The sequence below is a fragment of the Vicia villosa genome, unplaced genomic scaffold (genome assembly GCF_029867415.1).
Source record: "Vicia villosa cultivar HV-30 ecotype Madison, WI unplaced genomic scaffold, Vvil1.0 ctg.000455F_1_1, whole genome shotgun sequence".
In the NCBI taxonomy this organism is placed as follows: Eukaryota; Viridiplantae; Streptophyta; class Magnoliopsida; order Fabales; family Fabaceae; genus Vicia; species Vicia villosa.
Window position 1 is genome coordinate 135,068 of NW_026705217.1, and position 17,673 is coordinate 152,740.

At 29.9% G+C, this 17,673-nt stretch overlaps 1 protein-coding gene across 2 annotated transcripts; it reads right to left on the reverse strand.

The window, feature by feature from the left end:
• Nucleotides 1–6,601: 6,601 nt before the first annotated feature.
• Nucleotides 6,602–8,402, reverse strand: LOC131628434 (BOI-related E3 ubiquitin-protein ligase 1-like). 2 transcript variants are annotated; one of them, XM_058899266.1, is made up of 4 exons: nucleotides 8,161–8,402; nucleotides 7,915–8,033; nucleotides 7,480–7,832; nucleotides 6,602–7,378 (listed from the first exon to the last, which is right to left on the reverse strand). In XM_058899266.1, the coding sequence occupies exons 1-4, from the start codon at nucleotides 8,220–8,222 to the stop codon at nucleotides 6,848–6,850; spliced, it is 1,065 nt and encodes a 354-aa protein (XP_058755249.1). In that variant the 5' UTR covers nucleotides 8,223–8,402; the 3' UTR covers nucleotides 6,602–6,847. The 2 variants fall into 2 exon arrangements, with proteins under 2 accessions (XP_058755249.1, XP_058755248.1); XM_058899265.1 differs by having other exon boundaries at nucleotides 7,915–8,036.
• Nucleotides 8,403–17,673: the final 9,271 nt, after the last annotated feature.

Genomic DNA, 17,673 nt, shown 5'->3' on the forward strand with positions numbered 1-17,673 from the left:
TTTTGAAAAACTCGATTTTACTTTATTTTCAAAAAATATGATTTTACTATATTTTCAAAAAACTTGATTTTACCACATTTTCAAAAAAAATTAACTTTACTGTTTTTTGGAAAAACTTGATTTTACTTTATTTTTAAAAAACCAGATTTTACTGTATTATAAAAAAATCGATTTACTATATTTAAAAATGATTTTACTGTAATTTTTAAGAACCTGATTTTACTGTATTTTCAAAATATTACTTTTTTTTTTAAAAAAAAAACCTATTTTACAGTAATTTCAAAAAACCCGATTTTACTGTGTTTTTTTGGAAAAAAACCCAGATTTTATTGTATTTTTAGAAAACTTGATTTTAAAGTATTTTTTTAAAAAACTCAATTTTGCAGTATTTTCCAAAATACTGATTTTACTGTTTTTCAAAAACTTGATTTTACTGCATTTTTGGAAAACTTGATTTTACTGTATTTTTAAAAAAAATCGAATTTACTATATTTCCATAAAAACCCTATTTCATTGTATATTCAGATAACCTGATTTTACTGTATTTTTCAGAAAATTTGATTTTACTATATTTTCAAAAAACTCAATTTTACTGTGTTTTAAAAAAAATTGTTTTTTTGTATTGTGAAAAAACTCGTTTTTACTGTATTTAAAAAAAATAAATTTTACTGTATTTTCAAAAAACATGATTTTACTGTATTTTTGAAATACTCGATTTTACTATAATTTCTAAAAATCGGGTTTTTCTAAAAATATTGTAAAATCAAGTTTTTCACAACTATGTTAAATTCAAGTTTTTTGAAAATATAGTTAAATCGAGTTTTTAAAAAATACAGTAAAATCTGGTTTTTTGAAAATACTGTAAAATCAAGTTTTTTGAAAATACAGTAAAATCAAGTTTTATAAAAATACAGTAAAGTCTAGTTTTTTTTTCAAAATTACATTAAATTTGAGTTTTGTTAGAAATACGAAAAAATTGCATTTTTTTTAAAATTCAGTAAAATCGTGTTTTTTTAAAAATAAAGTAAATTTTTCAGAAATACGAAAAAAACTGAGTTTTTTCAAAATACAGTAAAATCAATTTTTTTTTTCTCGAAAATATAGTAAAGAAGTCTAGTGTTTTTTTTTTGAAATATGAAATATTTATTACATTACAGAAAACGTAAAATAAATATTATATACAAAATATTTATTTGAAAAATAAATATATTTGAATTAATTTTTTGGATAGATGGATATTCATAGATGGATTTGATGAATTTTATTCTTAATGGATGGATTGAATTGAATATTTTTAAGGAACTTTAAGTGGATTTTAATGGACTAATGGAATATTTTAATCCATCCATTAAAAATCCAATCCATCCATTTTGCCATCCCTAGACTCAAGTCATGTGATTCGAGTCACGTAAACCCATGAATCAGATCATGTTTTTCGAACCACCTGAGATTTACAAAATTACATACAAAACCATTACTCTAGTCACATATCTCGAATTTATTTTTGAAATACAAATTTGGTCATGATTCAAGTCACACAAAACCATGACTTGGGTCAAATATCCCAAATTCAAATTTTTGAAACACATATAGCAATGACTCGATTCAAGTTTTTTCATGACTCAGGTCATGCTTGACAAAAAAGACTTCATTCGAATCACACATAATGACATGTGGCTAAAATCAAGAAAATACTTGAACCTATAAAAAATCGTAGCTAATCTCTAGCAAATACTGATTCTAGAAAAATGCAGTCTGTGTATAAAAACGATGTTTTTTAATAGCATATCTAAGTTGAACATTACAACGAAAACCACCACTTTCAGCTACTAGATATTGTTCTCTCAAATGAAAAACAGGTTTTCATTTTTGCTTTAATGGAACTCCTTCATTAGAAAGGTAACCTAGATATTTAGGACATATAATTTGTGACTGTCCTTTTTTAAGTTGTAATTAAAACTCTATTTCTTCTTTTTTATTCTTCTTCTTCTTCTTCTTCTTCTTCTTCTTCTTCTTCTCTAACCATCATATTAAGCCAATATCCGAGAGATGTTTCGTCATAAAAAAGGGAGGAAAATATCATTTTATGTTTTTAAACAAGTTTTGACGATTGTCTCAACAAGATCAAATATTATAAACATCGTCAAAGAATAGACATGAATAAAAAAGCATGACATGAAGCTTTTGAGGATTGACTCAACCATATCAAATATTATGAACACAATCAAATGAATGGACATGAATTTTAAAGAAAGTCTTTGATATGAAGATTAAGTGGTTTTATTTTATTAGCATTATAATTTATTAAAATAAAAAAAAGCGAAATTTGTAAGTTAATCCTATAATAAAATTTTAGTTGTTAAGACGTAGTTGGGCCTAATTCATCCATAAAAACCGGCTTGTAGGGTAAGGATTGCCCTCACTTAATAAATGTGGTTGGGTCTAACGCATCCCTACAAACCTGCTTGTAGGATGGGGATAGCCCCCACTTATAAGCACATATTTAGATCATATATTATCCGATGTGAGACTCTTAACACAGTGTAAAGACGATAAATTAAATCCATAATAAAAATTTGGTTAATATTTAAAAATCTCAAAAGGCCATTTTTGAGGACTTTTTTTTAAGCAAAAGAAGATTTCATTAAAAAAGATAAAGGATTACAAGGACAAAATAATGGCAAGGCCCATTAATTACAAAGCCTAAATCTAGGATTACCTTGCTTGTCAAGCAAAAAGTCCTTATACAAACCAAAGTGTAAATTATCAAACCAAGTAAAAGTCTTAGTTTGGAACCCAAGATTAGCCAAGAAATCGGTGCAAAAATTGGCTTCGTGAAACATGTGCGTAATCATGAAGTCCATATGAAGAGTATACGCACAACAATTGAGCCAACGAGATTTAATATACTAAGGGACAAGATTAGAGTTAGTAAAAGCTTTCACCACTAAGGAACAATCCGTTTCAATCCCTAATTTAGACCAGTTTCTTTCCTTAGCTTCCTCAATAGCTATAACAGCAGCCAACAGTTCCGCTGAGACAGAATTTCCCTCGTTAAGATAAGCGCCAAAGCTTTCCATATGACCGGTCCTGTCGTTTCTGAAAATGCCGCCACAAGAATCAGCAGTGCTGGTCCAAACCAGTAAGTCTTCATTATCAATTGGATAAGGCACAATCTTAGTAATGAGGGGCAACATGTTAGGAAAAGCTGACTGAATGTTTGCAGGAATGAACCAAGAACCATCGACCAACCAATCACAAACTTTTGTGTTGAGATGCTTATGGTAGATAAGGGGAACATATGTCTAAAAAAACCGTACGAGCTCGTAAAAAGTTTAATATAGAATATGTAACACGATATGGTGATTAATCATCAACAAGATACCATAACACAATAATTCATAAATTGTGATAATAAAATGAGCTTACATTTCAATATCATGACTTTTCGTATTAAATGATAATATAAAACTATTTTACATAGACAATATTTACAATAAAAAAATTAAGCTGATCATTATTTTCATTTAACTCTATTATTTATAACAATTTTTTGATAGATGACTATATACATCTTTATTAAGATTCTCAGCACGTGTACAGTTGATTGAAGATACTTTGCTCGTACAAGGAAGGTGCTGTGAGATCATGCATGTGAATTTGTTTGTAATCTTGTAATTGTTTTGATATCCTTTTAATTAATTAGTTGCCCACATAGAAAGTATCTTAATCTTATTACAATATCATATAATTGAAATTCATATTTCATGTAATGGTTATTATTTTCAATGCCACCATCTAGATAAGCTCAAATGTGTCATTCATTCACCAACCCAGAGAAAGAATCTGACAAACTCAATTAACATACAAAATTAACAAACATTTTTTCCTTAACAATTCAGATTTGAAAATCATCAATTTCAAGAACATTACCACAAACTTTGCAAAAGTTAGGATTGACTCATCTATTATGCTCTTTCATCCATATTGACAACTCAAACGTGTTTGATCCGAAAACCTTTTATGTACATACATCAATAATTTACATGTTACTCTCACATGAATGACACTGTCTTATTATTGTCCTTTTTCTCTCTTCCCCACAATATTTTGTTTTCTCGTAATTTTGAAAATAAATTGTTTTTCCTTGTTCTCATGGAAATCAACAGTGTGTATAGAAAAAAAAAATAGATTGATCAGAGTGTAGACAAAGTGGAGTAAAGATCACATGAGGGGACAATTTGATTATAGTATATGCTTTCACAAAAGAGTTGTTAATGGGTGGTATCATGTTATAGGCAAGAAAAAAATTAGATACGTTAATATGAGTTAATTATTTGGGAAAAACGACAAAGGAAACATGTATGTCTTGTCTTTCAAGTGTTTTATTTTAATAATAATTTATAATAATAATAATGAGTGTTTTTATTTTTCCATGTTGCTCGTTGCTATGATTTTGGCTAAATTTTGATGAGTTTGGCTTTGAATTGAGTTCCACCACTTTGATATAATTGAAATTTTAAAAGAAGACTTTGCATAAAATAAGATGCTAAGTCTTGTCCAATTCTTTGTTTGTTTGGTTTTGGTGTTTACTATTTTTCTTTGTTGATCTTTTCATTTTCATTAATGCATGACAATAAATAGGAGTCTAGTCCTTTATTGATAAATTTAAATAATCAAATGAATGAAGGGAAGATAATAAATATTTAAGGATATAATAGAAAAAATAATAATAATAATTTCTTAATATTGTAAAACGATTTATATTCTGATATTTTTATTTTTCAAAATAACTTATAAAAAAATGAAAGGAGCATTTGTTTTCTCTTTTTTTTTAGTTGTAAAAATAAGAACTTGATCGGTTGTTAAGAAGACTTGAGTTCTAAGACTGACATTTTTTTTATTAAGATTTTAAGTTTGAATTCGATTAGGTATTAATAATCAATCTTTATGTCAGGGTTTTGCTCTGATTTAAGTCTCACTTTTAGATAATAAAATTGATTCATCTGAATTAGTCAATCATAACTTGAGATATCTAACTTTAAAAAAATAAAAATAAAAATGTAGCTTCTTGGAAGATGGAATAAAGGGACTAGTTTGTTTTTTCATTAAAATGAGTTTGGAATATAGGTGAGAGAAAGAAGAGGGACATATTTTCTTGGAAATTAATTGAAGTGCCTTTGTTGGCTTGGCAGTGTCCTACAAGTACGTCTCGATGAACTTAAAAGGGGCTATTAGGCTGCTTCAATTTGAAGGGTCAAATACATCTCAATCTTGATGCCTATGGTAGTGTGCAGTGCACATAGAGTTGGGTTTTCAAAGAAGCAATTATAGAGTTGTGAAATTTTGAGTTTTTATTTCTTTTGAGAAATTTGAGAAACTAAACAACAAATATATGACTTGTTTGTTGATGGGCTATGATGGTGCCAATTTTTTGATTTTGAGTATTTTGCTGTTTTAATATATTTTAATTTTATTCAAGTATCAATGTAGACAATAAATTTTTATCATATCATTTTGGTTTATTAAAAATCAAATCTTTTTCATTAAAAATAATGCGAGCTTGAACTATGGTGTTTTATAGAAGCCTCTTAGACCTTAATCTTAGAACTCAAGAAAGTAACATACTTAATTTCCATTTTCAAAAGCATGAGAAGTGGGTATTTACTTTCCATTCATCTAAAGATCGTGATTTCTCCCTTTCAACTCCCTATCTCAAAGGATTGTAGATAGAAACATTTCACTCTTCACATTTTTATAGATGAACAAGTAATGCAGAAATCAGACAATATATTATTAAAAAACTAGCAAGCGTTCCAACAATCTCTCACAATCGGGTCTCTAGAAAACTTGATGGGACAATGTACTAAAGCTTAAAAATATTTTTTTTTATATATTTTATAAAAATGAGTGTGTATTAAGATTTTAAAAAATATTTTATAAAAATGAGTTAGATCAAAATATAATGTTAATATGTTATTGAAACGTAGCATTCAAATCACATAGCACCTCAAATATATATAAATTATTCCACCAAATCGTAAAAACACAAAAAAAAAAAACTATAAGAAATTATAATTATTTACTTTAAAATCAAATTAAATCATGTAAAATCGTTATGAGCTATTCTGTGCCAATGCATGGAGTAGTCTTAACTACTCCGAGACAATTCCAAAAATAACTGCAACACCTATAATCAAAAATCATTTTCCTATAATATAACCCATCTACTCCCAACCTAATTTGATAGCATAAAGCTAATAAATGAAACCAAAAAACACGCATGTAAAACTGCAACAATGCCTTGCAAGTAAACTTTTTTACCTATTCGCATACTACACAATATCCCAAGAATTGACAACTCACAAAACCATTCTCACCTCTGCTATATTCCATATCATGCCTAATCCCTCATTCAATTCATTAATATTACACGCAACTCTCATGATCTTCATCCCAACCCAACCATAACAAACATCACTCAAACCATCTCATAACTCTCCAACCCTTTTGACTATTGACATTTCAAAACTGAAACATTTTTAAATTGGAACCATAAATATTAATATTAATAATACATCAATGCAATAGAGAGAAGAAATAACCAAAAGTAAATGAAATAGTACCAATTGTTACTCATGTGGTCATGTACATTAACCAAAGGTAAAACAAAAACTACTAAAACCAAAATTCTAATTGGTAATGTAGATTCCATTTAAAAGAGAAACAAAAATGTAATTTTATTCATGCTTCTTTTTTTTTTTAAAGAAAAAGAAAGTAGTTTATGGACAATGATAATTAAATTATTTAGGTAAATAAATAAAATTATTATTTATTATTATTGTTGCTAAGAGAGAAAGACCTCAACGGTTGAATTCTTGAGCGTAAGGCAAACAGGGCAAGCACTGTAATGCGCATCGCATTCTCTACATATGCACAAATGCCGACAAGGCAAAACAACCACCGTTGCCACGCGCTTTAAACACGCTCTACATTTCCCACGCGCCTCCGCAACAACAACAACTCTATCCGGATCGATGTATGCCGATTCAGCATCCGAAGCCTGTCCTTCTACGGCGCACGAGACACCGCCAACGCCGGCGCCGGCGTCGTCGGTTTGGCACATTATTGTCTGTTGCAGCTGGGCTTGGAGAGAGGCCGCCGCGGCTTCCTGAGCCCGGGCTTTCGCCTGCCAGACTTGGGCTTCCATGGTTAGCTGTGCCGCACGCGCTTCCAACTCGGCGTTTTTGCGCGTGGCTTTTGATAGCTCTGCTTCTTTCTCTCTTAGACGTTGCGCCACCGCTTCCTCCGCCGTGGTTAGTAGCTCCCGGTAATGTCTCTGTCTCTTCTCCGTCAATGTCCGCCGCAGAGTCTCTCCCTGATTTTCCAATTTTCCAAAATTTTAATAAATAAAAAATTTAAAGAAAAAATATTGGGGTTATTTTAAAAAAAAAAGAAAATTTGAAAATTTTTGTTTACCTGGGCTTGAATGAATTGGTCTAATTCATCATGTTGTTGTTTGATTTGAGAAACAAGTCCTTGTGATAGAAGAGACAAGAAAGTTGAGGAGTGACAACCTTGTTGTTGTTGTTGCTGTTGTTGAGATTGAAATTGATGAAGTTGTAACTGTAATCTTTGTTGCTGTTGTTGTTGATCATCGAATGATAATCGAAGACCGGTAGAGACAACATTTTGTTGTTGTTGTTGTTGATTATGGAGTTGAGAAAGATGAATAATCTGTGACGGTTGAGATTGTAAAGAGAAATGATTGATAAGATTAGGTGATGTTCCCGTTGTTGTGTCTCTTCCTCTCTTTCGAGATGAATTAGTACCTGTGAATGAGTCGAGTTGAAACATCGTAAATAATATGAAACAATGGTTGGTGTTTCATTGATGAAAAAAACATAAACATACTTGTGTTATTGTTGCATAGGATATGTGGTTGATGATGATGAGTTTGATCAAGAAGTGCTAGTCCTAATGCTCCTGGAGGTTGAGGTTGTAAAGAGTATTCATGTCCTTCTTGAACATTTCTACTGTTACAATTACAAAGAGATAGAAAACAAGACACATGATTAATAATAATTCATACTTTGAGGAGGTTACATGTATGATATGATATAACATTTATGAATGAAGGAAGAAGGAAGAAGGAAGAACCTGTTGTTATTGTTGTTGTTTAGAAGAAGAACATTGGATGGATATTGAGCTTGAACAGCCATGAACACAATTGTTGTTGCTGTTGTTGTTTGAGGTTATGGATGGAGAATAGATAGAGATATATGGTATTGATTGAAGAGAATCAGTCCAAGAGAGACACCTTAATATTCTGCAACCTGTTTCTCTTTTTTCTCTTCTTCCTCTACTTAATTGCCTTTTCTTTACAACTACTTATTCTACCTTACACTTACACCTATATATTGTGTATATTTATTTATATATATATATATACCTTTCCTTTCAAATCTCCATCCATTTTTTTATTTACTATTTTATTATTTAGATAATCATAATTGGTGTAATAATAATAGACAAGATTTAAGATTAAAAAATAGAGAATGGTAGTAGTAATAACGTTGGTAAATAAAATGGGTGATGTATTGTTGTTTGTTTTGTTGTAATAGTTGTTGTTTGTTGTTTCTACTATATGTGTGTGGCCCATGCGTCTCTTCCTACCTTTCTTTTTCTTCCATCACACTTTCTTTTTACTTTTTCCCATATTTCCCTCTAATTCTTTTTAATTTATTTACCATTAATACTAATTATTTACTAACATAATAATTATAATAATACTAGAAAAAGAAATTTGTGAATTTGGATAATGGATATCTCGTTTAAAGTTTGAAAGAATAGTGCATTTCTCACGTGGAACTAATGCTATCTTTATAGAATCAAATTTAATCACTCTTATTGTTTTTCTATTATTAGTTTATATGAAATGGATGCATCTTGTCATTTTCTGTTCATCACCTCTCAAAATCTCAATTACTAATTGATTTTTATTTTTTTAATTTAATTAAATGTGAATATATTTATAGAATAATTAAATGATAATTATTATTATCATAAAAGTGATGTATAAAATATTTGACACGAAAAAAATATATGGAGACATACATGATGAAAATATGGAATGCATCATGCATGTTACTTATTACTAAATCAAACATTTCTCTCCATGAGATTTATCATGTTTCATGCTAGTCATTTCATATTCAAGAACAGATCGGAAAAATTAATAATTTATTTCCACTCTTAATTATTTATCATAATTTAATAGTACCATTTAATCTAATGCGAATACTCACTTATTTTTAATGAATTTGATATTTTCTTTCATTTTATATAAAAAAATTATTTATTATTAATCATACAAAAAATGGTACAATAATTTGTAAATTTTGCAATATTTCGGTTATAGAATAAAATTATTTATATAATTTTTATATTAAGCTTTTCCCGTTTCTAACAAGACATATCAGTTGTTATTGAAATATTAAATTATTATTTATTATTTCACTTGAAATTGCTCCATATATTCTTTTGAATGGATAATTTCCTTTTAAACCATTTTTAATACACTATTTAATGAATCATTTTGTTAAAGCGTTTATTCTTTTTCTTAATACATGAATTACTAAAACGTTTATTCTATAATTGTATTAAAAAAACATATAATTATAGTTTTTTTTCTTAGAAATACATAGTAACTGCTCTTCAATTTAAATTCAATTACTTTCTGTCCTCCATTCCTCAATGTTATATTTAGAATTTTTGTTATTGTTTTTAGATCTTAAAAGCAATGTTAATGGTAAATCTAAATTTAATTTTTACTTGGTCTTGAATGTTCAACTTATCAACAGCTGTGATTCTTCATTGATCTTTTCTTAGAAAATTATTATGAGTAGATTAAGGTATTCTTCCCGATCTAGATGCATGCTTGATTGAAATAATCACTTCGATTTCTTTGCTAATTTACTTCTTGAATTGGAAATGGATTTGCTAATTAAAACGTTTTCATTTATAGGACTATTTCAAATTACCTAAAAACTAACGTAGCAAAATTTAATAACACAAGAAACTTTCAAACACGCTTCATCAGTTATGTTATACTAACAAATTGATGATTTTAATGAGTTTAAAGTTTAAACCATAATCACCAACGTTTACTATTAAAAAAAAAATTGAAATATGAAAATAAAAACGTAAAAATAAGTTAAATGAGGAAAATATATAATTGAAATTTTGTTAATTTTGGTGGTGATGTATCCAAGTAAAATTGGAATTAAAAGTGATAGGTACCAAATAAATTAATTGTATGTGACAAAATAGAAGGCTCTTGCATCACGCAAATATTAATTTCTTCAAACACGCATCTTGTGAAAACATAAATCCAAGGAGTAATTACAGATCTTTCTCAACAAGTAGGTCAGGGGACAGACCTCGAAAAACAAAAAAAATGGACCAGGGTAGGTTAATATCAATATTTCAAGTTATCTTTTTTGAATAATTGATTCATACAAGCAAGCATAATCAAAGGTTTTTCTTTTTTATGTTTGATACTAAAAGTAAGAAAGAAATTCATAATTTAATCGTCACTTGATTCTATTATTGATGGTTAAAATAACAGGAATGATCAACAAGCATGTAGTACTACTATTAGTTGGTTCCATATCTTTAATTTTATTCAAATAATAATTATATATAGCGGTGAAAATTTTAATTACCACTTGTAGTATAGTATTGGAGGTGAATGATTATTAAAAGAAAATGGATTTTATCATGTGTGATTTTTGTGATTTTCATATTTCAATGTCAGAAAATAATGTGTGATCTCTATGAGAAAGAAACATGTACAAATTTTGGATTAGATAAATTTTAATGCTGAAGGATTGCCTATTACGTTGTTCTGTTATGAAAATTACACAAGAGATAAACTGATTTAAATTAAATTTATAAACTAATTCAAAAAAAATTTTAAAAATGGGTTAATAGTAGTTTACCCCCTGTAATATTAGCGTGTTTTGGTTTACCCCCACCGTTGCCAAAGGCAGGTTTTGGCAACGGTTTTTTTGAAAAAACCGTTGCCAGAGGGTAGGGAGGGGGCAAAAACAAAATTCGCTAATATTACAGGGGTGAATTACTATTAACCCTTAAAAAAATGATATTATTTAGTGCTATTTTGCTAAAGTTATTCAAATTATATTGAATTTTGTAATTTATTATTGTAAAAGTTATTAATTTATAAATACTAGTATCTTGTTTATAATAATAGTTATAAATAATATTATGATCTTAAATCAACATGTTATCTCTATCTAGTTAAAATTAAGAAAATGCTATCGAGAGTTTCAAGGACAATTTAAGAGTTTTAAAATGTATGTTTTTGTTGATCGAAAATAGTTGCATTCAATATATTTAAATTTGAAATAGTTGATTTTTTTAAAGAGTAAAAGGAATGTTTTTAAAAAAAAAAATACTTGTATGCAGTAAAAATTAAAATATTTTATTTAAAAAAAAAATTCTATATTTGAAATCCTTAAAAAGTGCTCCTATGACATTCCTTAGTATGATTGCTAAAATTATTTCACCTATTTTAAAAAAACTCATTTAATAGATTATTGATAATTGTACATCTTAGAATTTGTTTTCGAATCAAACTTAATTTTTATAAGGCAAAATTAAGATGAAGATTGTCATTACTTTGTACACATATCTTCATGCCATATGTTATCTAATAGGTGTTGTTGAACTTAATTTTGCCTTAATTTTTATAAGGCAAAATTAAGATGAAGATTGTCATTACTTTGTAAAGATATCTTCATGCCATATGTTATCTAATAGGTGTTGTTGAACTTTTAAGAAACACCTCTTTAAGTTATATATTATTCAATTTAGTGCGTGAATATAAATATGGCTCAGTAACAAAAATTGATTACAAGTAGCCGAATAAACTTAGAATAGACTTTTATTTCATTTTTGAATTAGAGTTTGACTTTAATTCCAACCTTATAAAATCGATTTATACAGTAAAAGTTGACCCTTTGCATACATAATTTTTAAACTCTATCTTAAACTAACATTAAACCTAAATTTTTTTACACACCCCTCAAACTCGGTATTATTGAGCTTAGTAAATATAAATAGTAAATGTCTCAAACAAAATTATATATAATTTTAATATTTATATCAATTAATATTTTTATTCCAAAGTTTATTTAAATTGCATATAAACATTTCTTCAATCCAACTTAATTGACATTTTTCACCCTAAACACAATTAACAAACCCACAAGAAAAAGTTGAAGCCGTATACTATGATCTTCCCCCAAAACCAAGAATGATATGTAACTTTAATTAATGAAAGAGAGCGACAAAGAAAGAGAGAAGCCACTAAAAAAAAGTCCTAAAAAGAAAGCAAAGAGATGAAAACATGAAAGAGAATACTAGCATCACACATTTTGTCTTTGTCTTTTGCTTAGGTCTCTCAATAAAAGGGTCGGCTATATCCCTCTCACACCATACCATTTTCTTGCTCACATTTAAATTATTATGACAATATCACAACCTAGCACGGCAATTTCTAATCTATGATATCTTTATACTATTAGCCATTGTTTTCTTAACCCTCTTAGCTAATGAAGCCAGCCCCACCTTTCTCAATCTACTCAATTTTCTTTTGTTTGTTTATTCTTTGAGTAAATTATATTGGTGCTTATACAGTTATTAGGGCAACAACCTGTCTGCACTTGCCTTGTTTCCTTCATAAATCTTAATGCTTGTATAGTTTTTTTCTTTTCTTTACTTTATATCTTTTGGTCCACCATTCCATTCATTGCTTTAGGTTAGCTACACCCATAATACTCCTATATTCTCATCAATAATGCTAATAGCTCATATTGTTTGTCACAATGATTATATAAAATTAGTACATGTTTTAAATCATATTAAAAAAAATAAAAAATTATAGTAAATATATTTGACTTTAGTTATTAATATTGGTAGAGAAAAGAGAGTTTAGTTAGTATATATGTCTTGATAGTGTTAATTTTTAAAAAATATATTCAATTGTTTTCACTATTTTTTATAGGCAATGAAATTTCGTTAAATGACCGGAGTATAAATTGTACTCCCCCAATAATACAATATCAACTATTAAGAAAATCGATAGGCCGATGACATCATAACTTATAATTACAGTAAACATTCGTGGATGTCATAATGTTAGTTATAAAATGCTTACACTAATATTAGGAGGAGTATAAAATTATTTTAGTGTTGCATATTTTGTGAAAACAATAACCTTGGAACCAAGTGTTGTGAAAAACGATACCAATTACAAAGTATAATAGGGAATTAGGAGAAGAAGAACACAAGAATTGGTTATAACTGCTATTCTTTTACTTTCTCTTAAAACAAGATTACAAGTTTACAAGAATAACAAATAACCTCTCTCACCCTAAATTAGGATTTGCAGCTTAGCAATGATGAGAGACTAGTATGCTATTTATAATAAAACCTAACATACTAACTAATGAGCTTTTTCCACAAGGCCCATTACACAAGTCAACTTAATAAACAAGCTAACTTAACAAATTAGGGTTTAAACACTAAAACCTAATTTAACATGCTAACAACCCTAGCATCTTCGACACAAGCATGTGAACATCCTTCGACTTCATGCTTAATCTTGTCGAACCAAGAAGCTACCCTTCGACCATACTAGAGTTCGATCCAATATCTCACAAATCTCCACCTTGGATCTAACTCTACAACATCAAGAGAACAAACTAGCTTTCTTCATGCAGCTTTATCAACTGCATACAGTGGAAAAACTTGCAACTCGGCAATATCTTCTCCGCTGCCGTCAAATCTGCATTCATGGCTGCCACTCCCTTCAACGCTTCCAAACAACCCTGCTGAACTAGTAGGGCTTTCATCTTCAAGCGCCACAGACCGAAATCATTCACTCCGGTGAACTTTTCAATCTCATACTTTGTTGAAGGCATCTTCTCCACGCTCACCGCACCAATTTGTTGTGAAAAACGATACCAATTACAAAGTATAATAGGGAATTAGGAGAAGAAGAACACAAGAATTGGTTATAACTGCTATTCTTTTACTTTCTCTTAAAACAAGATTACAAGTTTACAAGAATAACAAATAACCTCTCTCACCCTAAATTAGGATTTGCAGCTTAGCAATGATGAGAGACTAGTATGCTATTTATAATAAAACCTAACATACTAACTAATGAGCTTTTTCCACAAGGCCCATTACACAAGTCAACTTAATAAACAAGCTAACTTAACAAATTAGGGTTTAAACACTAAAACCTAATTTAACATGCTAACAACCCTAGCATCTTCGACACAAGCATGTGAACATCCTTCGATTACTGCTTTACCATCTTCACCCAAGGCTCCACCATAAATTAGGACTCTATTCAGAGACCCATTTATGTACCTTAAAATCCACTTCAATGCTTGCCAGTGAGCCTTTCCAGGATTCGCCATGTACCTGCTTACAAGACTTACTGCGTATGCTATGTCGGGTCTAGTACAAACCATAGCATACATCAAAGAACCAACTATATTAGCATATGGGATGCTATTCATATAGGCTCTTTCCACATCAGTACTGGGACACTGATCAATACTCAGCTTGAATTGAGGGTTTGTTGGAGTCACAACTGGCTTCGAATTCGACATACCAAACTTTTCAAGAATCTTCCGTAGATATGCCTCTTGAGATAGGCATAACTTCGACTTCTTTCTATCTCTTCGAATGTCAATTCCAAGAATCCTGGAAGCAGCTCCCAGATCCTTCATATCAAACTCCTTATTGAGTTCAGCCTTCACCCTCATCACATCTTCGACACTGTTGCTTGCTATGAGAATATCATCCACATAAAGCAACAAAATAACAAATGAATTACCAGGTCGAAATCTGAAGTAAACACAGTGGTCGAACTGACTTCTAATGAAACTTATGCGTGCCATGAACTTGTCGAATCTCCTATTCCACTGTCGAGGAGATTGTTTCAGCCCATACAAGGATCTCTTTAACTTACACACATAATCATCCTTCCCCTTTTCGACATACCCTTCAGGTTGCCTCATCAGGATCGTTTCATCTAGATCACCATACAAGAACGCAGTTTTCACATCCATCTGTTCCAGTTCAAGATCGAACTGTGCCACCATGGCAAGCAGCATTCGAATGGACCTATGTTTCACAACAGGAGAAAACACATCATTGAAGTCGACACCTTCTTTCTGAGTGAAACCCCTTGCAACTAACCTTGCCTTGTATTTTTTCGACGTCACTCCTTCAATTCCTTCCTTAACTTTGAAAATCCATTTACAGCTGACTAAAATTAACAATTCCTTTTCCATTATTGAGTAATTGATTTGATTTTTATTAACGACCTTGCTAGAAGGAAAATTTTCTTATTATGTTGGCCTAACACCGCTCGAACCACATAATCACTTGCATCACACACAAACTAAAAGGGATGATTCTAATTAGCCAGGAGCGATGATTATGAGCGTAGTAACTAATTTTTCTTTAATCAAATAAAAAATCTAAATAATCAGCATCAAATAAAAATTCAATTTCTATCACAAGAGGTTGCACAAAGATTTCACAATCTTTGAGAAGTCTTTTATGAAACGTCGGTAAAAATTCACCTTTTACCTCGGGTATTAATTCCAACGGAGGAAAAAAAGTTGTGCACTTTTGCAATTTTTGAAATCCAAAAAAATGTTGTTGTTGTTGGGGATAGAGCTCATGACCAGTTCCATTTTTCCCTCGGTAGAATTCCACTCGAGAAGAAAAGTGAATACTTTCCATGATGTCCTTCGTTACCTCGCCCATGAAACCGAGTAAAAGTCATTTTTCAACCGAGGTAAAGGGGGTTTTTCTTAATAGTGAAATCCTCAGTTTCACAAGATGAAAGCCCGAGGACGGGCCAAATTTTTTCGGAGGGAATGAATGTTGCGATTAAAGCTCACTAAAACTTATAATATTTACTTCGCTATTTATTTTCAATTATTTATTTAACATGATCATGATAAAGATTAAAATTCATAAATATAATTTGTCTGAGGTATTTGTACACAGATAGTTTAAATGGTCTGGAAAAGTTAAATGGAGATGAATTAAAACTTAGGATAAAGACAAAACCAAGAATGAAGGCATGGTAAAAAGTTATAATCTTTCAAAAGCTTCATTCATGATTATTATTGTGAGTATCTTTAAATTAATAGAATAATCATAAATTAGCTACTTAATTCAAAAGTTTGACTTTACTATTGGTTTAGTGAAAACATATCAATGTAAGTCATGAATCATAAACTTAAATCAAGTGAGATGAGTGCATACCTCATGTTTTACATAAAGGAATGAGAGTAGTTATGCATTCTAACTATGATAATTTTACATCATTATTGCTATTAATTGATATATATGATGTCATGGATATAATCAAGGCATTGTTTGATTTTGAATGAAAAACTATTTGACCAAAAAGCCTATCTTGTGAGGGTGTGATCCTTTGACAATCCTTTTAAGCCTTAAAATAATTTATTTAATTCTTTTTCAACATTACAACCCTAAGCCAATTTTAAAAGTAAAACAATGCTCACCGCATGTCATAAGGATAAGAAAATACTAAAAGAGTATTTCAAAAACAAAGTTGAGGAGAAAAGGAAATATTTTGAAAAAGAAATCAAATAGTAAGGGCGACAAGAAAATAAAGATTATGCTTTGACCAAACAAAAAAAAATCAAAATTCAAGCATATGGAAGAAAAATCACCAGAAGAAAAGGTTGTAAAAGTGGAATCAAAGAAAGAGACTTTTATATTTTTATAAAGTGTCATACCGAGTTTTTTTTGCTCTCTTATCTTTAGGTTTTTTAATCCAAAGAAAAACTAATATTTTTGTAGTTCATCTACATTACAACCAAAATAAAGACCTTAGGAATTCATGGTTAATATTAACTTTTTAACTGTGTATTTAATAGCTACAAGCAAAAAGAACTAAGAAAGCATCGAAAAAGAACAAAATGCATCATTCAAGAAAAAGTTGGCTAGGCCAGGGAACGCGCCAAGCCCGAAAAAGAACAAAATGCATAATTCAAGCAAAAGTTGGCTAAGCTAGGGAACGCGCCAAGCCCGAAAAAGAACAAAATGCATCATTCAAGCAAAAGTTGGCTAAGCCAGGGAACGCGCCAAGCCCGAAAATGATGTCGAGGCCAACTACATATAAGAATTGCCTGCTCAAGAAGAAAAGTAGGCTTGTCAAAGCAGGGTAGGTGCGCTAGGCGAGAAAGTGTGTGCCTAGCAAGAAATACATATTTATGGTTATAAATAATAAGTTCTAGTTCTGTGCAAATGGAGTTTTTGGTGGATCGTATGAGTACAAAATTGGAGTAGGTTCATTCAGGTCTACAACACGAGAAAAAGAAAGGAAGTCTGAAGGTGGAAGCGTTGCTCAGGTGACAGGGCAGGTACCACTTCAAATGTCAACTACTCTAGAAAGACTAGTTGTTATGCTAACAATGAGTAAGCGTTGCTAAAATTTCTATTATTGGGGTTAGATGTAGTCATTATATTCATGTACTAAATAGTTCTTGGCATTCTATTTAAATCTACACATGCTATAATATT